This window comes from Ailuropoda melanoleuca, chromosome 8 (assembly GCF_002007445.2).
Source record: "Ailuropoda melanoleuca isolate Jingjing chromosome 8, ASM200744v2, whole genome shotgun sequence".
Taxonomy (NCBI): Eukaryota; Metazoa; Chordata; class Mammalia; order Carnivora; family Ursidae; genus Ailuropoda; species Ailuropoda melanoleuca.
In genome coordinates, this window is record NC_048225.1 from 13259343 (window position 1) to 13282210 (window position 22868).

Consider the following 22868-nt stretch of genomic DNA (forward strand, 5'->3'; position numbering starts at 1 on the left):
CTCCCGAGGCTCCTGCTGACACCCGGGAGTGCCCCCTACGGCACTGAAACACGGAACCAGAGCGAGTGGCTGCATCCAGGGTGGAAGAGGAGAACCAGAGCCCCCGGAAGCCCCAAGCTACACTCTCTACCAATAGTTCGGAAACTTCAATGAAAACGTTGAGCCTGCTTCTTCGATTGAAAAATGGGTATCAGCTGGTATGAGGGTAAATGAAATGAAGAACATTTATTAAGTACCTACGACGTGCCAGGCAAGGTTTAAGGCATTTGGCCCCCTCCCTCGGTCACTCCACGCAGGGGTCCCTGCCCTGCCAACACCTGTTCACCTTGGCTGCATTAACGAGTCTCCAGGCATTGAGCAGGCCGAATCCATGCTGGTGGCTGTGGCTGAAGCCGGCCTCGTTGGTGACCCAGTCTGCACGACGATCCTCATACTGAGAGAACAGAGGTCCTGCTTAGTCTCTCGGATTTCCAAAGTACCCTTGACCCTTGCACAAGTCAAGGGTTGGGGGCATTAACCCCCCTCCTCCCACAGTGGAAAATCCATGTATAACTTTTAACTCCCCACAACTTTACTAACAGCCTCCTGCTGACCGGAAGCTTTTCTGAGAACGGAGAGAGTTGATAAAGACACATTTTGTATGTTCTATCTATTAGATATTGTATTCTTACGGTAAAGTCAGCCGGAGAAAAGAAAATGTTATTAAGAAAATTATAAGGAAAAGAAAATACATGTCCAGTGGACCCACGCATTCAGACCCATGTTGTTCAAGGGTTGACTAGAAGGTCAAAGAGTAACTCTGGCTTCCTTGCTGGCCCTGCTGGCTGACCCGGGCCAGACTCTCCCACTAAGGCCACTAGGAATGGGTTCCCAAGGAGAGCTGGGACAAAAGGTCAAAGCCCCATGATGTCACCACCCCCATGGCTTGCTTCTGGAGAAGGAGCCAGGAGTCGCAGGCCCAGAGTACGGAGCCCAGAGCGCCCCTCCGCAGGTGAAACGGCTCAGGCAGAACAGGCACGAGTGAGCTGAGGCCTGTGATCGTGACGGGGTGCCCACACCGGTTCTATACTTGGGCCACTCTGAAAAGCACCCGGCACCTCACTTTCGGGTGAGTCCGAAGCCTCCTGCTCCCTCACGTCCGGGGAAGGCTGCTAGGGTCTCACCTGGGTGGCCGTGAAGACGATGATGTGCTGCACGTCACGCCACGTGAGGCACGGCCGCACCTGCAGCATCAGGGCTATCATGCCCGCCGCCAGAGGGGCTGCGGCCGACGTCCCCGTGTGGCCCTCGGTGCAGCCTGTGCCCTTCTGAAGGTCCCAGTCGGTGGTCACCTGGGAAGCGGATGGGGGAGGGGCGGGGTTAGACACGCAGTTCAGGGCTGTGCAGAGAGGGGTGGGGGACGGGCGCTCCGAATAAGCCTCTCAGGTGGGCCTTCCCTTTGTGAGAGCTGAATCTTTCACCAGGGGGAGGCCCACTAGCAGGTCAGGGCAAAGGAGATCCTTAATCCTTCGAGCCCCCCCGCAGGACAAGCTCTGGAGAACTGAGAAAAGATGAATAAAAGACTAAAGAGCTACTTGGGAGGGTCTTGTTTTGGGCAGAAAGGAGATGGAGCTGTGGGAGACACCTTATGTGCACAGGACAGTTTTCCGGATTCCTGCTCCCCTTACAACGGCTTCCCAAATTCCCCACCCCGACCCTCCAAGCCCCACAACCATGCTAGACAGAGGCAGTGGCGGGGGAGCTCCCGGGGCCCAGCTGGAGCTGGGACAACAGTGACGGCACCATTCAGGAAAATCCAACGCGACAGGGGCTGGAGCGACATCAGTGCGAACAAAGGGAGTGTGTTCCCAGGGAGAGGGAACTGTGTCCTTGCCCACCCCGCTCAGTGTGGGCTTCGCGTTCACACGGCCAGCCCGCCCTGGCCCAATCTGCCTCACCGCTCTGGGCCTGGCAACTCAGTGTGCTTCCCATGAGCCCCCTTCTCCAGCTGCGGTTCTGGGGGGGCGGGGGCGGGAGAGTCACCTCACGGTGGGAGATGGCATCAAGTTTTTTTTTCATGCTCTAATCAACCCTGGAGCCACAAAGGGTTTGCCTCAATCTGCTCCACGATGTGGCACTTCGGATCTAGGACATGGTGCCAATGTTAAGACTAGAGAATTTTTTTCTTCCAGGCTTCTCTCTGGGTCAGATACCAGGGTGCTAACTTCTGCCAAGAACTGCCCTTCCTCCACTGTACTCACTGCTTCCCTCCCAGCTGTTACAGCAGCTGCCAGGAGACGTAATTTTCACTCGGACACCGCGCACTCCCGGAAGAAAAAGGAAAAACCCTCCAAGTTGTAGTCTCAACGAGACTGGGAAGGCCGGTCTGTGCCGGGAGCAGACTGGGTTTTTTCCTGTTAAGGAAACATCGTCATGGGGACAGTCTCGTGTGTAGCTGTGAGGGCCATGAACATGCTGGTGGCGGCAGGAGCCCTGGGGAGTGCCCCAGGCGCCCAGCGAGGGGACAGTGCATGTTCCACGCCCTGCCCTCAGGAAGACCGCGGCCCCACGGAGCTGGTCATTGAATAGAAACTGGCAACAGGGGGTTCCCAAGGCAAAGACATCCAAAAGTTGGGAACTTGGCTAAACAAAGTCTTTTCATTTCTGGACCAATTACAGTTCAGATGGAAGGTAGAAGATGGGGGCGGGGGTAGGAGGGGGAGGGGAGTTAGGAGAACAGCCAGGCACCACCGAGCAAGAGTCACAACCATGCCAGGGAGGCCTTCTTGGTGAGTGGGTTCCCCAGTTTCTGCCAGGGCACGAAGAGCATAGTTTGCTCCTGCTCTTCCTCCTCACCCAGCCTGGCCTGGGGTTCAGAGGGCACCCCCGCCCCCCGCCTGCTGGGCAAAGCCTCTCTGACGTGTTTCCTTTAGCCTACTCCCTTTTTCCTTCTCCTGGGTGGGGGCGGGAGGCTGAGGGCCACTGGCATAGGGCCTTGGAACCCCGTGTTGGCCAGAAGCCACTTATTGGCAAAACAGAATTTCAGTTTTGGAGAATGAACGTGACCCAGCAGGAGGACAAAGTTGCCTGATTCCCAATGTCCCCAGAGAGACGTCTGTCCCTAGGCCACTGGAGAAATAGGACACCCCCAGGCTCCAGCCCAGCTCTTCCCTGGAGGTCCTAGCCCCATATCACTCTCTTTGGGTCAGCAAGGATAGGCAGGGAGCTCTGGGGTCCCAGTCTGGAGACCTGGCCTAAACCTGCTGGGAGGGAGCTAGGCCAGCCGGGTGTGTCCATCAGAGCCTGAATTCTTCAAAAGGTTCCCCAGCGTGAGAAGCTCTGCTCCTCTGCTCTGATCCCTTGTTGGCTACGGCTCCAATTCTAGCTCCAAGGAAAGAACTATTTCTTGGGCTGACACGCATTTCCCAGACTTCTTTTCCCGCCCATCCCATGAAGACAACCACTAGCTTTACTCCCGATGGGGAACGTGATCAGAACTCACAGTATTTACGTAAGGGCTGAAGAGCAATGGAAGGAAGATTTTTTTCTAAGCCCACAGGAATTAGCCAAAGCCCAAATTCTACCAAAGGAAGACATTTCAAAAGAGTTATTTAATGAATGTGATGCATACTAGTTCCTATAACAAAATATATGTTTGCAAGTTAAAATGTTGAAGGTAAAAACCATGTACAGGTTTGTTTAGGGTCCTTGGCTCTGATTTCCCAACAGTGGCATAGCCTTTGAGATCCAGATGTGCTAGGGAAGAGGAAGTGGAGGGGCGAGGCGGGGAAGCAGGGACCCAGAGAAACATGGCTGTGCCGCCTGAGTGATGTCTCGTGGGGCAGGGGCAGGGGGTGCAGGGCCCAGAAGGCACTCACGATGCTCCGGAGCATCTTGTCCCCACCACTGAAGGTGACCGCCAGCATGGAGGCACACTCCTCGGCATAGAACGGCATCCGTCCCTCCTCATCCACCGCGCCTGGGGACAGAGTAGGGGACATGAGAGCTGGGGGCCTGATGACATCAGAGTTATCATCTGGGAGGCTGTCCTGAGTTTAAAAAATGATCTCTGTGGCCCAAGTGCCTCAGAGTACACGCACTCCTCACCTGAACAGGCAACCTCAAATGGCAGAGGGGATCTGGGCCCTAATACCATTCTTTCAGTAGGCTCCCACATAAAACTGGGGGCGTTCCACTTGACAGCTACTCGTCTGTTCACACATTCATCTTCCTCCATGTTTATTCACTTGTTAATGATCTACTGCAGGTCCCACACTGCGAGAGGCATCGGGGCCACACGGAAAAGGCCACAGTCTTGATCTCAAGGAGCCAAAAGTCAGGGAGGAAGTAGGGTAAGTAAATAAACACAAGTGGGGCAGCAGACACTACGCCAGGGGGCACAGGTACAAGGCATTTGATTCAGGCTAGTGGGGGTCAGGGAAGGCTTCAAACAGGACGCCAGTGGCCCATGGGAAGAGAGGCTGGAGCACAGGCCTAACCAGATGATGGGGCTGAAAGTGTTCCCAGGGTATGGTGACATCTGAGGAAGTCCTGAGAGCGTCTGAAGCAGGGCTAGTCCCTCCTTAACTATATGACCCTGAAGAGAAGATTGTGCTCATACAGTTAAGACACCACAGAAGCCAGAGCGCCCCCAAAATACACAACCCCCCACCACCGAGGGGCACACACACCAAAATATAGAACCCCTCTACCTCTGAGGGATACACACCCTAAAACACACAACCCACTCACCACTGAGTCCCACATACACCAAAACAGAGTCCCCTCGCCGCCGAGGGGCACACACGCACTCACGCACACACAGTCGCCGGGCCGCTACCTATGGTGACGGTGTAGATGGAGTTGGCGTAGCCGTCATAGTTGCAGTTGTCGTTGTGCTGGCCCCCATTGCCACTGGCCACCACAAAGATGCTCCCAAAGCCCCGGCGGCCAGCAACCACCCCATGTTGCAGGGCAGCCTGCGGGGCAGAAAGGGCCTGGTCGGCTGAGGAGCTCACAGAAAGACCTCTACCCTCCATACCAATCGCCTCCTCCCCTTCTAGAAAGGAAAGGAGAAAAAGCCCAAAGGCACTGGGGTAGCAGGGAGAGAGATTTAAAAATCGATAGGTGAAGGGGAAGAAGCCGTTAGTTGAGCAACTGTTTGATGCGAGTACGCTGCTTATCAGATCGGGTGGGGCTGGTGATGGGGGCACAAAATCACAGGGAACCAACTCAAGGCACTGTTCCACTTCTCTAAGAACTGGCGTCCCCCACGCTCCCCCGCCTCCAGGCTAGGAGGACTAGCCCAAAAGGAGGCGGTAAGGCTGGATGCCATGAGTCTGGCACCACCAATGGGGGTAGGGTGGGAAAGGGAGCGACTTGCAGTAGTTCTAGGACCTGAACGAAGAGGGTGTCCTGGGTCTCGGAAACTACATGCAGTTCAGTTACCTTTCCAAGCTGATGGGGGCCATCCACTGTCTTCCCATCATCGTCTGGTCCCCAGCTGTTGAGAAACACCCAGAGGGAAGAGCCAGAGCCCCACTGTGGCGGCCCAGCCAGGCCTCCCAGGCCCAATTGACCACCCCCCTTCCTAGGCTCTTCCTGTCCTCCGAAGCGTTCTAGTTCAGGGCCCCTATGATTAAATGAAACAGGGTTCATTCCAAAGTGGAAAACGGAAGGATGTGACAAGACTCTTTTTTTATCCTTAGAAACTTTCCCAATCTAGGACTACTTTCACCTGCCCCTAAAAATCCTTTCTCAGGTCCTAGGGAGAAGGAGACAATACATACTGGTAGAGAGGGACAGGGGGCCAGCCATCTCCTGATCTAGGGATCTCAGACAAGGCTTGATGGCACAGCACCCACAAAGGAAGGACTGCATCTAAGTTCCTGGGTCTGAAGAGCTCTCCACTCCTTCTCTAAGAGGAGTGTCTCCTGTGGATGATGTCATGCACGTAAGGGGGGTGCTGGCTGGGGGAAGACCCGGTGCCATCGGTACTACGAGGGCAGCCCAAACTCAGTTTCTCCTTTTTCAGGGACTCGGACCCCGCCCACTCCCCAGCCCTCGCCAGAACCCGAAGCTGCAGGTGAGTTCACATGTAGGGTGGAGGGAACTGGTGCTGGGCATGCGGCTCGGCTGTGGTGGGAAGGCAGCCCTTCTGAGCTCACGGAACAGGTAAACACGGGGCAGACTGGCACACTCCTCATGTGGGAACCTGATGCTTGGGGTGATGTGGGGCTTGCGACCGAGAACCCAGCGGCCGGGGGTCCGGAGAGGTGACAGTGACGGACCTCCGGGTCGAAGCCAGGAGAGGACCCCCGGCGCATGTGCTGCTCTGCTGTCGGAGGCTGTGTGGCCCGGCTCTGCTGTACCTGCAGCTGTAGATGTCGTTGATCTGGTAGTGCTTGTTGAATGCTACGGCCTCCATGCTGTCCGTGAGGGGCCCGTCCAGGACCCGGATACCTAGGCAGTGAAGGCCCCATCAGCTCCTCGACCACGCGGGTCCCCCCAATGGCGAGCTGAGTGGTGGCGAGCCACACGTGGAGACTTACTTTTTCCTCTGAGCGCTCTGGTACCTTTGAGTGTTTATACCATGTGTATGTACCAGAATTTTTTTAACGAAACGCTAGACCTTGGATTTTAAGGATCATGTGGGCTGGTGGAAAGAGGCCTGGGCTAGAATGCAGTATCCAAGGTTCCCTTATTTGCATCCTTAACCATGTAGAGCCTGGTCCTGTGCTTGACACACAGAAGGTGTCCAATAAATGGTACTCATTACCATTACTGCTCCATGGATGCCTAATTTCTCCCTCTAAAATGGGGTGGGTCATATCCTGGTGACTACGCAGGGACAAATGGAGCTTTCAGAAGGGACTTGGGCCCTGAAGTTTCTGGCTCACTCTGTAGCTCATTTATGGAGAGGGCTACTGCCCTCTGCTGGAGAGTAAGAGGAATACAGCCAATCCGTTCAGTCTGTAGGTTCCAAGCACTTAAGAGGAGTCTGAGAGGGCTTCTCCACTCAGACCCTTCACGTTCTGCCTTGATGGACAAAGACTGGGAGAAGGAGCCCTAAAACAAGCTCCAGTGGGGGCCAGGGCTGCTCAGCTCTCCTGAAAGGAGGGAGCGTAGACAGCAACCATCAGAAGGTCTGGCAGCTGGAGAGCTGGGAGATGGGAGGGGAGTCTCCATGGACATAGGGGGTCAAGGAAGAAAGGCAGGTAAAAGGGTACTTGGGAAATTACAAAAATATAAGTATAACCTAGATAAGGAAAAGAAGTTATTGTTACATTGAGTTGGGTCATTTGATGGGACATAACCATGATCAGAAAAAGGGGGGGAAGTGAATGAGTGGTCGGGGCTTGAGGCCTCTGTCCCACATTAAGACCACTCCCACTTTTATCTGTTTTATATAATAGGGTTTGCGGCTAATGACATGCTTGAAACACCACTGCACTGACAAAAATCAATGCACTGATATGTCCTATAGATACCTAGTACAAGCTTACCCTCTGCTCTATGCCGTGCATGTTAAGAGTGGGATCAACATGGTTCAGCACTTGGGGGAGGGGCAGGCAGGGAGTGAAGACCGTCACCACAGGAGAAGCCCACCGAGGATAGAGCGTAGGGTACCTGCTATGCGGCTCCCGTAGGCCACTCCGACCGCACAGAAGCTGTTGTTGGGCACTGCGGCAATCTCTCCCGCACACCTCGTGCCGTGGTGGTTGCCGTTCTCCACGTCCGGGTGTGGCATAGGGTCAGGGTCGTTGGAGTTGAGGTCATAGCTGCCCTCAGGGCTCTGAAACATTGCCGGGTAAGTGACATGTGCACTCACAGGTTTTACTGGTTTAGGTCCTGGAGCTCAGGGGGAGAGGAGACCTGGGGGGAACCTAGGACTTTGGGACTCCCAGCCAGCGCGACATGCCCACCTCTCTCTCTCAGGCTGTAGACATGAGAACAGAACACATGGGGCAAAACTGAGAAGTGCCACTGGTCTCAGCAAACCTCTCTTGTGCATTATAGAAATGGGTCCAGGAGATGGCTCCGTGGCTTGGGAAACCCAGGATAAAAGAGATTTAGAGCTACCTAACGACCAGGCTTTAAAAGAGGAGGGTGCTCAGAACTTGTGGGGAGAGGGAAGTTGCCTCCAGAGGCCACTCCTTACTCCCCAGGACAGGGAGCAGCAACCGGAACCAGGAAGTGCCACCTGGAGTCCTGTCCCCAGGTCTTAACTAACAGTCTGGAATGCTGGCTGGGGGTATGCGAAGGATGAAGAACACCACCTCATCTCCCAGGCCCTTAGCATGGCCCAGGGGCCTCTAAGAAGGGAGGCCAGACTGAGGCAGTAACAAGAAGCCGGTAAGACGCAGGAGTTGGAGGGGGCGTTCCAGGGCCACTCACGTAGTTGGGTGCGATGTCCTGGATGGTGTGCTCCACTCCGTCATCCACCACCACCACGGTCACCCCTCGCCCCGTGACATTGCGTTCCCACACACCTGTCACATTGATGTCCCTGCCAGGGCTCCGCCGGTTATTCTGTAGGAGACACAGGGTCAGGAGTTCTTTCCGGAGCCTTGGGAGCCCAGTGACACATGACATAGCTCACAGACAGACAAGTCAGAACTAGCAGTCCCTTTTCCCTCTCCTCTTGGCCATCAAAGAGCCACATAGTGGTTATAGACCTACAGGTCTAGGCGGGGACAGAGGGACGAAGGAGGGCTTTGGCCACAACCTCGCTCTCCAGGAAGGCATCATTCACCAGTGATAAAAGTGAAATGGTGGCAAGGACAAGGGTTGGAGGATACAATTATTAGGCCATGTTATGTATATCCTATGAACGTGACATAACATAATGTGGTACCAAGTGTTTACCAAGAGTCAGGCACACACATATTAATTCACTTGTCCTAAGCAGAACTCCAGCAGGTACATACTGTTACAATCTCCACGTAAGGGGCGGAGCTATATCTGAGCCCAGGCAGCCTCGCCCCAGCACCCACACCCTAACTTCTGCAGTCCACTGGCACTCCAGAAGCGAGCACAGGTGGAGCCCGAAGGCAAGACCCGCCACCAAAGCCAAGAGAAATGTCTCTTCAGGCAAAGGATGGGGGCCGCAGGACAGTAATATGGTCACAAGCCCTCTAGAGAACAGAGCTGCCTGAGAGCTGAAGACAGCAGGGCTGGGCTCACCAGGTGCCACTGCTGCGGGTACTTGGGGTCATTGAAGTGGACGCTGCGCTTGGCCCGCTTGAGCAGCCTCTGCTCCGAGTGCCAGCGCACAGCTTCGTGCCTGGCTAACACAGTCTCCGCCTGGCGCCGGACAGCCTCCACCTGCTGCTCCTGCTGCTGCCCGGCCGGCTGGACGAGGAGGAAGTATCCCTGGAGCTCCCCGATGCGCCCGGCATTCAGCAGCCCCGCTGCCCGGGCCAAGGCATCTGCCTGGTGCTCCAGAGTCTCTTCCGGCCCCTCGCCTTCCAGGCTGTCCAGGTGCACAGCCCAGCTTAGCCCCCCTGGACCCTGGGTTCGGGGCCCATCTGTCCCTTCCAGGCCCATGACCCAGGGAACCAGCAAGAAGAGCCCGGCTAACTCCAGCCAGAGGCAGGCGGGTAGGCCCAGGAGGGCATCTGAGTGTGGCACTTTCTGCCTCCCCTTCGGCATCAGAGCAGTAGGCTGCAGACAAAGAGAAAGGACATCAGAGACCCCTGCGGGGAATGTGCAGGGAGACCAAGCCATCCATGTATGACACCCAAAAACTCCCAATCCACTCCATTTACATTTTTAAACACTTATCCTCTCTTTTTACTCATATTTATTCCTGAGCAACAGGGATAAGCCCCCTGGTGGGGTGTGGGCCGGTACTAACTCCAGTGGATACCTCACCACCGCACCAGATAATCAGGCAGGGTGTCCAACCGCTAACAGGCACCACGCTGCTCTTTGCCACTGTTGTTCTGAAAAGGGCTCAAAAGTCGTATCGCTCCCATAGCTTACTGGCAGAATCATGACCGTTCTTTAGAAGAGAACTTCCTCCCTTATTTTGAGGGGATATAAATCTTCCCCCCAGCTGACATCTCAGTCCAGTTGTCCTTGGGGCCGACTCCCCACAAGGGCGCCCCAGTCCTACCTGGACTCTGTGTGAGGTTGAGCTCCTGGTCTGGCTAACCACCTCACGCTCATTTTGTGCAACTGGAGAAAAGGCATCACTTTCACTGCGGAGTGTTGGCTCTGAGCACAGACTGCAGACCTGTGGGCCCCAAGAAAAGAAGAAATGGTGTCATCCCAAACCCAGTGGAGCCAGCAGATGCTAGCCATGACCTGTGACCAAGGGAAGTGGCCAATGATCAAGTGTCATTTCCAGGGATCTCAAGTGGGCTGTACCCTGGCACAGAAACCCTACTTCTTCTCCTAACCATCATGCCACCCTCTTTTCTTTGTTTCCCAGACACCCAGAAGAGGGCTTGAACCACTGCCCAGACACCCTCCTAGAGAAGCAGATAGTACTATTTCCTAGAAGTCAAGGTGGTAGCTTATTTCCTGATTTCTTTATCTCTGACAGATGCCAGGGGAAGTAAGAGTAGGTAGGAAACAGAGGAAATGGTGAAAACCTGAGACTGCAAATGAAACTGAACAGGCCCAAAAAGCAAGTGGGCAAGCAGGAAGGAAGAAATGATTGGAGAGTTGCAAAGTAGCACTAAACTTGGCTCTCTTTAGGTGCGAGCTCGGCTGGGTGGCCTGCAAGTGAGGGCTTGGGCTCCAAATCTGGGACTGCCACCCACGGTTTAACTTCAGAAGGGCCACATTTAGAACTGGTGGGCAACTGTGGGGCCAGAGAGAGGTGAGGGGGCAGCAGAACCTGTGTGTACCTATTGGCGACTGGGCTCCTTTAGAGTCCTCTGCTCTGTGCTGATATCACCGAGGCAGGGCTTTGTACCCACACACACCCAAAGGGATCCAAATCAAAATGTGACAGAAAAATAGGTGTTTTACTAAAGTCTCTTTGGAAAGGAAGAAGAGAACTTAGGCCACCCGACTTTTCCCTCCAAAAAACTGCATTCCACATCTCCTTAGGTTCCCAGGCATATTCCCTCTCAAATTCCACCCCCACCCAGCAGCCTCCACTGTCCCAACATATTCAGATGCCTTTCCCAGACCTTACTAAGTAAAACAAAATCTTGCGAGACAGCCAGATAATGCCCCACCTAGGCAAGCCCCTTCAGGTCCCCTAGATCCCATACATTTCCGGAAGAGAAGAGAAACCTGACCACCACTTCCTCCTCTCCCTCTGGCAGAGCAAGACCGTCTCCCACTCCCACTCCCACTCCAGGTTTCTGGGAAAGGAACCCTAAATACTCCCTGAAAGCAGATCAGAACCTCACCCAACTGCTTTGCGTATCTTTACAGCTCTTAGGTGCCAAGGGAGAAAAGAAAGAATATGGGCAGCCCTGAGTCCTGGAAGGAGACTGTCTGTCCCAAGAGACCGTCCTCCTCCCAGCCTCTACGCCCGGCTCCTAGAAACGAGGTTGCGTCCCGCGTCAGTTTCATTGATTTCCCTCTCCCGGGCCTTGACTGTACCGTGCACTGTGTCCCTCCCGTCAAAGGGACCCCTACTACTCTGGGATCCATGACCCGGGTGCCCCGTCTCCCGGGGCTCCCCCACGCCTAGGCTGAGAGCACCCTCCGTGCGGCCCCCTGATTCTCAGAGGCCGGCGACCCCCGGCTCTGAGCCACTCGGACTTCCCCTGCCCCGCCCCCACCGAGTTCCCAACTCACCGGCCCGGCCGCAGCTGCTGCCGCCGCCTCCCTGCGGAAACTCGCGGCTTCCCGGGAGCCCGGGGAGCCAGTGACAGTAGCATCACTTCCGCCCGGCGGCGCAGCCAATCAGCGGCGGGGCCCCGGCCCGGATGAGCGGCCCGGAGCGACCGGCGCTAGGGGGCCATCGGCTCCGGGCATCCTCGGCCGGGAGAGGAGCGTGCGGGCGTGGTGGGCTCCGCTCGCCTGGCCCCACCGCCCCGAGTTGTCGGGGCGTCCTCAACGGGGGCCCTGCCCGGAGGGACCGTCTTGCCCTTCATGGCGTCCTCTCGAAAGGGCGTTTCGGTTGCGACCTTTTAAAAGCACGTCGTTCCTCTTCTCTCTCTGATCGCCATGGCCCCGACTCTCCCTGGGACCTTCCCAGAGGGGCTCCTCCCTCCGCCGGGTCTCCTTCCTTCTCGCCATCGCCTCTCTCTTCCTCCCCGCGTCCCCGGGAGGGTCCACTTGTATGTTAGGGGGCTACCGCGGAGTCCGCGGTTCCTCCACGGTGCCGGCTCTGGCCGCCAGAGGGCGCCGTCGGGGGCGGCGCGGTGCCGCCGAGGCCTCTCCTCTCCCGGCCGAGCCTCGCCCGCTCCGCTCGCGCCGCCGTGCGGGCGGGGCGGGCGTCCCGGCCTAGGAACAGGACGGCGCCGGCAGCGCGGTGGAGGGGGGGCGACAGAGAGGTGCGGGGGGCTCCGGCCGGACGAGGCGGCGGACTTAGCGGTCCCCGGTTGAGGCGGCCGTGGCCACCCGGCGCCGCTTCCCCCATTGTCCCTTTCGCGGCCGTGCCCCGCTCTCCCCCGATCACCCGTCGCTCCCGGCGTCGCCGCCTCGCTGGCGGTCGCCGCAGGGATTCCCTTGACGCGTTCGACTTCCCACCCCGCGCCGCAGCCTGCACCCCGACGTACCTGTCCCGCTCCCCCTTGGACTCTAGAGGCGGAGTCGCATGTAGGACCCTTGCCCTGCGGTTTCGTTTACCGGGCACCGAGGACCCACGACCGTGGGCTCTGTTGGGGCAGGATGTTTGCACCCGAGGAGCAGTAATGGCGATTTGGGCCCATTTTCTCCTAGGGGCTTTGTATTATGGGGGAAACTGAGGCACAGCGGGTCTCTAGGCTGTGGCTGAAGTGTTGACACAGCCCAGTCTCCATACTTGCCCAATGTTTGCTTGAAGGTTCCGGGCGGAGGGGGGGGCGGGGTGAATACCTGTGATGCTTTTAAAGTAAACACAAGAATTTAAACTAACCCTATGTTACACCTCCCAGCCCCCCCCCACATTCTTTTTCCCCCCTTTGTCTTCACCATAGAGGGCCGTGAGTTTGTCCTGCCGCACAAAGGGCCTTTTGATCCAAGAAAGGCATCAGTCCCGATTCCCTGACTTGATTACCCTGTTTCTCAGCTTTTCTTTCTCTTGGTAGAGTACCCAAGATTCTTGTACTCCTTTGCACCCCTGTAGTAACTTTGAAGAGTCTGTATTTTTCCTCAGTCGGTGGTTCTCAAACATTTCCCATCTGTGGGGAGCACACTGGCAGTTAAAGATGCTCCCATTGCCCAACATAGTATTGTTTTTTTCCTCACACATGAACACCTCCAAAATACTTAACAGAGAATGCTTTTAATGATTTAAAATGTGTAAGATATTGTTGATTATTAGGCCCCCAAATAACATTCTTTGTAAATAATATTAGGTAAAGGAGGCATGTGGACCATTTGGAAGATTCTCACAGACTGTAGTCTGTTTTAAATGACTGCATCTCTGCCACAAGTGGAAAAGCTTTGCACAGACTCCTAGATATTTATATAAATACGGTGATTTCTGAGGATCGATGTCCATCGGGGCCTTGTGTGCCCAGTGGCTCTTTTAATACCCTGCTACAGAAAACTCTTTAAGTTTTCTCCTGGGACCCGACTTTTTCTTTGTGTTTCTCTCCTGGAACAACTCTATGGTATGGACTTTCTGAGGGGGAAAGATACACTTGTTTTAAATTTTGGAAACTTGCAGCCTGTAATTTGTTTCTGAATGTACAGAGCATGATGGCGGCGGCGTCTGAAGTAGCTGGTGTGCCCAATGCCCCCAATCCTCCAGAACCCTCTTCTAGTTTATGTGCTTCCAAATCAGACGAAGGTCTCCCAGATGGTCTAAGGTAATGTGTGCATCCTTGACTGGGAAGATTTCATTTGGGCAAAGGCTTTTGAGATGGCTTCTTATGGAAGCATAGCTGGGTTTTCCTCTTTTTGGCTCTAGTGGCATTGCACGAGAGTAAGCTTTTTAGAGGTAGGGACTGTCTGGTCCGTGTGTGTATTTATGGTACCTAACACAGCATCTGGCACTCGGCCGGCATGCTAAGCGTTGCTTCAGTCAATAGAATACAGGGGGTCAGACTCTTCTGAAAGTGCAAGTATTTCTCCACCCTTTTTTACATGGACTATATGCTCATTTAATTGTATATTTATCATATATCTATGTCTATATCTACATATGATTCCTATATATTTATGTTATGACTGCATATATTATAATGATATCATATACCTGCATGTTTATATATGTCTTCTGTATTAGAGATATAGATATGTATACATGTATACATATATGTAAAGCACATGCGTCTTCATACCTTCACACAGATATACGTGTATCTGTATTATCTACAGATAAACAGTTTTGTTAGTATGGGTTACCCGTTTGTGTAAATATCTAAACCCTTGGGGGCTGAGTTATGGTTGCCCACCCTTGCATCTTACAGTGCTTAGCACATAGTTATGTACAGTGTTGTACTAAATTGACTGTATATTCCACCTCAACTCTTTTCTAGAGTACCTAGGACCTAATACAATAGATGATACTCTACTAACAGTTTTATATGTATTAACACATTGAATCTTCATAACAACCCCAGGAGGGAGGTGCTGATATTATTATTCCCATTTACAGGTGAGGAAATTGAGACACAGAGAGGTTAGTAACTTGCCCAGGGTTGCCGAGCTACATTGGAGTCAGGGTTTGAACCCAGGCTGGTCCGACTCCGTAGTACCTCATAAATACTGGTTTAAATGAAGAGAGATGTGTTGGCGAAGGGGTAATGGGGAAAAATGTTAAGTAAGCAGAACCATCAACCTGGCTCTTCATTTTATAAATAGAGTCAGCTACATACTCCTAGTAATAATAATGGCAGCTAGGGTTTGTTGAATATTTACTGTGCCAGGCTGTGTACTAAATACTTCAGATGCATGATTTCATGTCCTCCTCACAATAATCCTATTAGGAGGGTCATATTTCTGTTTTACAAATGAGGTTAAGTATGTTGCCAAGAGACAACTGGTAAATAGCAGAGTCAGGATTTACACCCAGGGACTGTACTGTATGTGCCCAAATTAATAATTTAAGTGTCTCCCCCGCTCCCCCAGGTAACGCTCAGCAAGGAATCAGCTAGAGGTGTTTATAAAGGTTTTCATATCACAAAGAAGCTCTTGGTTGTTTTATTTCAAACAGCATGTGCTGTTGAGGAAAGGAGGGTACCATGACCTAAAGCCTCAGTCAGTGCTGGCTTGGGGTACTTAAGGGCATCAGTTGACAGAATCAGTTCTTTAAAAGAAAGAAGGGACAAAGAAACTTAGCACAGATGTAGTCATTATTCCTGGGTGGCAGGCGCACTGTTGTGAATGTTAGATGTCGCTGTAAATAGGTTTTAGAGATCTCTTCAAAAAGCAATACGTTAAGTGGCCGTGACAAACGGGTTTATCCATGTGTATGTGTTTGTCTGGGGTAAAATTTCTACGGACCGCTTCAGTTTTGGGTTCAGTGTCTGTACCTCAGACACCCTGAAGTAAGGATGCTGTGCTCTGGAAGACCGTCAAGGAACCTGAGAGGTGGTTCTGGTCAAAGATCTGTATGAGGAATTTGAATGAAAATTATTTTTGTGAAACATGAGAGTGGAATGAAAACATTTTTTCTAAATTAGTATTTTATTTATGAAAACATGACGTGTAACCAAGTCAGTACAGCTAACTAAATGAAATACTCTAACGAGCAGTAGGTTATTTCATTGACATTCCCCCAGATTATTCAAATCGGACCTCAGAAATCTGGGGCTCTTCAGAGTCATTTATGTGTGATTATTTATGGTCACCCAACAGGAAATGTCTGTCTCCAGCACCCAGACTCTAACCGTCAAGCTCTACTGCCTGCATGTGGGTCAAAATCGCTGGACAAAGACTAAGTTCCACGTCATTCTGATCGTTTGAGGGGCTTATGTAGTCTAGTTTTGTTCTTCTAGTCATTATGTTAAAGATACTATGTATTTAATCATCCTTAAGAGTGGGTGAAGAGAGAAACTTTCTGTCTTATGTTTTTGATAGCCCCAAAGACCCTGCACAGAAGCACAAGAACTCGCCTCTGTCGAGTGTAAGTAGCCAAACGATAACCAAGGAGAATAACAGAAATATCCATTTGGAACACCCAGAGCAGAATCCTGGTTCATCAGCAGGTGACACGTCAGCAGCGCACCGGGCGGTTTTAGGAGAAAACTTGCTAGCCACAGCCCTTTGTCTTTCTGGCGGTGGGTCTCAGTCTGATTTGAAGGACGTGGCCAACACAGCAGGAGAGGAGGGGGACACATGCCTCCGGGAGAGCCTCCATCCCGTCACTCGGTCTCTTAAGGCAGGGTGCCATACAAAGCAGCTTGCCTCCGGGAATTGTTCTGAAGAGAAATCCCCACCAGCCTCCATCCTAAAGGAAGGTAGCAGGGACACAGGCTTGGATTTCCGACCTGTGGTGCCTCCAGCAAATGGGGTTGAAGGAGTCAGAGTGGATCAGGATGATGATCAGGATAGCTCTTCCCCGAAGCTTTCTCAGAACATTGCTGTGCAGGTCAAGTATCAAGTTTCTACTACTAAACTGTTTTATATATTTATCAAGGGTAGGAGACCTTTCTTCGTAGGTGGTGGAGAACTACTCTGTCTCGTTTTTTTAATTGGCAGCTGTCGTACGATTTTCATGCAGTGCTATGTGATGTCATCCTTCCCGTGTTCAGTAAATAATAAAGCCAGGAGCCAGGGTCTCATCGTGACTACTAGGAGCTTTATGACCTACATGTAATCTCTTTCACTGACTCATTGTTGAGTGTGGGTCATCAGCATTCATATTTCCCATCTTTGTCCTTGCAGGAGGAATCCTTGTTAATTCTCTGACCTACATATTACGAAGTACAGTGTATCCTGCCTCCTAGTGCGTGGTGTGCTTTGTTGTAGGAGGAAGGACGGTTACAATAGGTTGTAGGGGGTGGAATTCTTATTTCACACTTGAGACTGTCTCTGTGTCAGTCTTGGGTCTTGTTCAGGTTCTTTTGTGGGATAAATGTTCAATGCAATATACGTGTCAATGTCTGTTTGCCAGACCTACAGTTCTTCTCTTGTTAAGAAGCCGGTAAGGGGAATGCAAAAATTTAGCTGCTTCGTTACTTGTGGCAGATTTCTAGGTAAAATTCCTAAAGAATAATTCTGCCTTTTAAAATGTCTCTGAACAGTTCTGAATATAATTGTTTCTTTCTTTATAGACTGATTTTAAGACGGCCGATTCAGAGGTAAACACAGATCAAGATATTGAAAAGAATCTGGTGAGTACTTAAACTGTCACAGCGAATATATGAGACCATTAACTCAGGCTATCTAGAGTCGTATCATCTTAGTTGGAAAAGGTACAGGAATCTCCTTTTCAAATCCCTAACAGATGGTTAGCTAACTTCTTTCTACTTGATCCCTTCCAGAGATGGGAAGCTTACTACTCATAAAGCAGCATATTGCATTTGAAAAAGAGTTCTTACTGTTAGATCTTGCTCTGAGGTGAGGACCGCCCCTCTCATACTTCTTGTTAGAGTGCTCTCCTGAGCCATGTAGACTAAATCCAAATCCTCCTTTACTTGTTGGCCCTACGTATACTTGAAGTTTGTTTATGCCTCTTCCTCTTACCCCTCAAGTCTGAGTCTTTCCAGAAAAAACATTCCCAGACGTTTTTAACTTTCTTCTTTTCTTCATTGGATACGTTTTCCAGCCCTTCATCGCCCTGGTTACTTTTCCACCAGGACAAGTTCTGTCTTATCAATGTTGCTTTGAAAATGTGATCCTGAGAACTAAATTCAATAATCTGAATACAGAATAATGAAGTCACAACACAGTGGGGTTTTCCTTCTCTCCGTCATGCCAGACGCTCTTTGTCGAGCCTCCCCCGGCTTACTGTGGCAGTCTGCTCAGAGAGTGTTGAGCTTTCAGCCAGATTCCCATCAGGTCTTTTTCTGGTGTACTGTTGAGTTGTATCTTCCCTTTTATTCCTAGTAATTGGTTTTTAAAATCTAGAGAGCTGGACATTTATCTTTGTTAAAATGGTCTCTTTGATCTATCCCTGGTATTTCGTGGCAGAAACTTCTACGCTCAGGGTATGGATATCAGAGTGTATATTTTTTAAGAGGAAGGATGATGCTGGGAAAGGCACCCTAGCATCAGGGAGAGGTTTTTAGGGTAATATGTGTTAACTGAGTGGGGAAAAAAAGAGACGAAGTGCTTGTGGCAACCAGATAAGAAAGTGGATATTTGGTCAAGTTGTAGAAACTGAGGGGCAGATGGAAGGAAGGAAGTTATGGGAGTACATTAACCAGAGGAAGCGAAGGGAGTTTTTTAAATACAGGGTGGCAACTCGGAGTTACTCATAACAGGCAGGTAAAAAAGATCCTAGAGATGAGTGAGCTGACAGAGATGTGCTAGGTTTAAACCAGGCTAGAGGAGAAGTCCCAGGGAAGTGGGAGGATTCACCTTTTCTTGAACACTTACTCTAAGCACTTCACACAGAGTATTTATTTTGTCCCCACTGTTGTGTGGTGGGGTTCCAATGATTGTAGCAATTCAAGGGGCCAACTAAGTTATAAATAAGCTTTAGCATCAGTCTGAAGGAGGAGTGGAAACTAGCAAGTCATTGGGCCAAAAGAGGCCCAGGGTTATGTTTTGTGTGGCTGCATTCTTTTGGGTGATGGGATGGCCCACATACTTTTATTTTATGTTATTTTATTTTATTTTATTTTTTCAAATTGTCCTTTAAATTCTAGTTAGTTAACATACAGTACAGGCCCACATGCTTTTAAAAAGGCAGTGGAACTAGGCAGGTGTTAACCTTGATGGCAGTACAAGAAACTTGGCTCCTGTTTTGTTTCCCTTTTTGTGCATTTATGGTAATTTCCCACGGACTGCATTTGAAATTGTAACTTCTGGTCCTTGGAACCAATTAGATACTGATGAAACAAACTGACTTTGGCTTGTTAAGATGAGATGATATGGATCAAGTAGTTTACTCTACAGCCTTTCAGTTATCTTTTTGTATGTGCCAATAGTATGTACCTTGAGACTTCTTTCCATGAGGCTAGTGGTTTTTTCCCCTGGCCTGTGTTCTAAAGAAGCATTGTGGACAGAGAAGGTACAACAAGGAAATGAAGGGAAAGAGCTGTGCTAAAAGAAAAGATTCCTCTTATCTACTAGTTGCATGTACTGGTTCTTAGCCTTTCTTTAACTTATTTTCTTGGGTTAAAGTCGTCTTTTGGAATCTTTTGAAAACTTTAATTCTCATCATAGAAAAATGTATCCTCCCTCACACCCTCCCCCTATTTCAGAGAGTTCAGAGACCCCTGAGGCCCATCCATAGATCCCAGGTTCAGAATCCCTGTAAAGACATGAGCCTGGAGAGTCATCGGGGGTCACATTTCAGCACCTGGACTAAGGACTGGCTTATCCCAGAGCTAAAGTCCCATCTTCTTCATCTTTTTTTTTTTTTTTTAAGATTTATTTATTTATTTTAGATAGAGAGAAGGCACAAGCAGGAGGGGCAGAGGGAGAGAGAGAGAGAATCCCAGGTTGACTGTATGCTGAGAGCAGAGCCCTACGTGGGGCTGGGTCTCACAACCAATAGTCGGAAGCTTAACTGACTGCATCACCCAGGCGCTCTGCTAAAGTCCCATCTTGAGAACTTTGTTTTTATTATCAAAATGTAATAAGTTTTCCTTCATTTACTTCTAAAACCTGTCTTTTCTTTGAAAATAGTTATCTTTTAATGAATAAGTTCAGTTGAACGCTCTTGGCTTAAATTTTACGTGGGCTGCCTTATACTAAGTGTTTTTTAAATTGACCACCTCTAAGTTTTAGAATCCCTTTGAAAGGTAACCATCACTTTTCTTGATTTATGAATATGGGGAGGCAGAGCTGAACTGTGGTCCTCAGAAGCCTTTCTTCTACTGTTACTTTACATGAGAGCTTGCTGATTTGCCCAGTCTGAATACCATGTTCTCCAGACCTCTTTAGTGCATCTGTCTATTTTCAGCGCTAATGGCCAGTAAGGAATCCTCTTTTCTGGATGCAGTTTTGAGTAGGTGATCTATTTTTTTTTTTGTTTTTACCCATTCATTTCTTCTTGCTCTGATAAGATGCCTCCTTCGTCTTACTCCCTAGAACAGCAGTTAGCAAGCTTTTTCTGTAAAAGGTCATATGGTAAATGCCTTAGGCTTTGGGGCTCTACAGGGCTTTGTTACAACCATTCCACTCATTGTAGTGTAAAAGCAGCCTATAAGCCATTGGGAATGGCTGTGTTCCTATAAAATTTGTTTATAGGGACACCGGGTGGCTCATTTGGTTGAGCGTCCAACTCTTGATTTCGGCTCTGGTCATGATCTCAGGGTCGTGGGATCTGTGCTGAGCACAGAGTCTGCTTCTCTTCCTCTCCCTCTGCCCCTCCTGCTCGTTCATGCAAGTGAGCTCGCTCTCTCTCTCTCCGAAATGAATAAATAAATCTTAAGAAAAAAATTCAAATAATGGCTGGATTTGGCCTGAATTTGGCCCACAGGCCATATATTGCCACCACTACCTCACCGCCCCCCTGCCACTTTAGAGCTGTGCTGTACAATAGGATTTCCTGTAACGATGGAAATGTCTTATATCTGTGTTGTCCAGTGTGGTAGCCATTTGTTATTTGTGGCTACTGAGTACTTGGGAATGTGGCCAGGTGACCGAGGGGTTCTATTTTTAAATTTTCTTACTTTAACTTAAGTTTCTATAACCACTCATATTATTTTTAAAGATTTTATTTATGTATTTGACAGAGTGAGAGAGCACAAGCAGGGGGAACAGCAGAGGGAGAGGGAGAAGCAGGCTCCCACTGAGCAGGGAGCCCGACGCGGGGCTCAATCCCAGGACCTTGGGATCATGACCTGGCCGAAGGCAGACGCTTAACCATCTGAGCCACCGAGGCGCCCCTCTATAGCCACTCATGGCTAGTAGTTAAAATGTTGGACCCTGCAGCCTAGAGCTCTGCACAGTGCCTTCAACAGGCACCTGGTGTTTTTTTGCAGTTAAATTAGGGAATTAAACTTTTCTTCGCTTGCTACAAATAGGACAAAATGATGACGGAGAGAACCCTGTTGAAGGAGCGTTACCAGGAGGTCTTGGACAAGCAGAGGCAAGTGGAGAATCAGCTCCAAGTTCAATTAAAGCAGCTCCAGCAAAGGCGAGAAGAAGAAATGAAGAATCACCAGGTATCCTGCTTATGTTGAGTCTGTCAGTAACTATGGCTACACTCCCTTATCAAACCGTGATTTTGTTTCTGAATTAATAGAAAGAGAAGAGCAATATTTATCTTTTTAATGCTTGTCTTAGAATTTTAAGGATAAAAAGAACCTTTGAGGGCATCTTGTTTCAAACTCTCAGTTCTTTTTTTTTTAATTTTATTTATTAGAGAGATGGGGAGAGGGAGAGAGAGTGCGTGCACACTCTTGAGCCCAGGGTGGGGCAGAGGGGGAGAATCTCAAGGGACTCCCTCCTGAGCATGGAGCCCAGTGAGAGGCTTGATCCCACCACTCTGAGGTCATGACCTGAGCTGAAACCAAGAGTTGGACGCTCAACTGACTGAGCCACCCAGGTGCCCCCCAACTTTCACTTCTATTTTAGTTTAGAGAGAAAAGTTATTTAATATATTTTGTTGATGTAGCTGGCTGGTCTACCCGGAAAACCATGTAATTAGACTCTTACATTACATTAAAAAAACGTAATTCTAGGAGATTAAAAATCAATGTATGAAAACTGGAAAAAGTGTAAATTAGAAGAAAATTTAGGAGAATGTTTATAAAACCTCAAGTTGTGGGAGGTCACTTTAAGCCAGGCAGAAAAGCCAGAAGCCATAGAAGAATGAATCAATTTAATTATGTATAATTTTAAACTTCTGTATGGCAGATGATACAAAAAAAATCAGAAGATCAGTGTTAGATTGGGAAAATATTTGTAGCATATCTGATGAAGGGTTTAATATCCATATCTGTGTTCTGAGACTCCTACAAGTTCATGGTGAAAGTCAGATACTCTAGAGAAAGGTTATTGTATAGTTTCCTATTGCTGCTGTAACAAATGAATGGCAGCTGAACACAACACAAATTTATTATCTCACAGTCCTCTAGGTCAGAAGTCCCTCAGGTTGTCACTGGGCTAAAATCCAAGTATTGACAGGGTTGCATCACTTTCTGGGGACTCTGTGGGAGAAAACCTCTCCCTGCATTTCCAGCTTCTAGCTGCTTGCATTCCTTGACTTGTGGCCCCCTTCTCCATCTTCAGAGTCAGCAAATTTGCATCTGTGACCACTCCTTCCTAATCACATCTTCCTCAGATCACGATTGAGAAAGGTTCTCCACTTTTAAAGACTTGTGTGATTAGATTGGGCCTACCCAGATGATCCAGGACTGTCTCCCTGTATCCAGGTCTTTACCGTAGTCACATCTGCACAATTTCTTTTCCCATGGAAAGTAGCAGTCCCAGGTCCCAGGGATTAGGTTAGATTAGAATGTGGACATATTTTGAGAAGGGGTTATTATTTTGGCTACAACAGTTATAAATGGTGGGATGCCTTCATCTCAGGTCATGATCGTAGGGTCCTGGGATCGAGGCCCGGGTTGGGTTCCCTGCTCAGCGGGGAGTCTGCTTGAGATTCTCTCCCTCTGCAACTGCGCCCTCCCCCCCCCCGCGTGCACTTGCCTTGTCTCTCAAATACATAAATGAAATCTTTTTTTTTTTTTTTTTTAAAGATTTTA

The 22868-nt window shown here is 50.2% G+C and overlaps 2 protein-coding genes across 5 annotated transcripts in view; one reads left to right on the top strand and one right to left on the bottom strand.

Annotated features, from left to right (window-relative positions):
• Positions 1-12333, bottom strand: part of PCSK7 (proprotein convertase subtilisin/kexin type 7) — a 25525-nt gene extending 13192 nt beyond the window's left edge. Inside the window, exons 1-11 of one of the 3 annotated variants that reach the window (XM_034665827.1) lie at positions 11746-12333; positions 10100-10219; positions 9166-9645; positions 8377-8511; positions 7609-7774; positions 6270-6441; positions 5428-5482; positions 4820-4958; positions 3858-3958; positions 1164-1331; positions 326-433 (exon numbers count right to left, since the gene is read on the bottom strand). In XM_034665827.1, coding sequence (XP_034521718.1) covers positions 326-433; positions 1164-1331; positions 3858-3958; positions 4820-4958; positions 5428-5482; positions 6270-6441; positions 7609-7774; positions 8377-8511; positions 9166-9633 — 1512 coding nt within the window. In that variant the 5' untranslated portion in view covers positions 9634-9645; positions 10100-10219; positions 11746-12333. Of the gene's footprint in view, positions 1-325; positions 434-1163; positions 1332-3857; positions 3959-4819; positions 4959-5427; positions 5483-6269; positions 6442-7608; positions 7775-8376; positions 8512-9165; positions 9646-10099; positions 10220-10838; positions 10928-11745 lie in introns of those variants that run through there. The other 2 variants (XM_034665829.1, XM_034665830.1) reach the window with 2 other exon arrangements.
• Positions 12334-12498: 165 nt separating this feature from the next.
• RNF214 (ring finger protein 214) overlaps positions 12499-22868 on the top strand; it is a 50323-nt gene continuing 39953 nt past the window's right edge. Inside the window, exons 1-5 of one of the 2 annotated variants that reach the window (XM_002919500.4) lie at positions 12499-12711; positions 13792-13907; positions 16123-16633; positions 17319-17378; positions 21186-21326. In XM_002919500.4, the coding sequence (XP_002919546.2) occupies positions 13795-13907; positions 16123-16633; positions 17319-17378; positions 21186-21326 (825 nt within the window). In that variant the 5' untranslated portion in view covers positions 12499-12711; positions 13792-13794. Of the gene's footprint in view, positions 12712-13216; positions 13908-16122; positions 16634-17318; positions 17379-21185; positions 21327-22868 lie in introns of those variants that run through there. The other variant, XM_011225333.3, reaches the window with a different exon arrangement.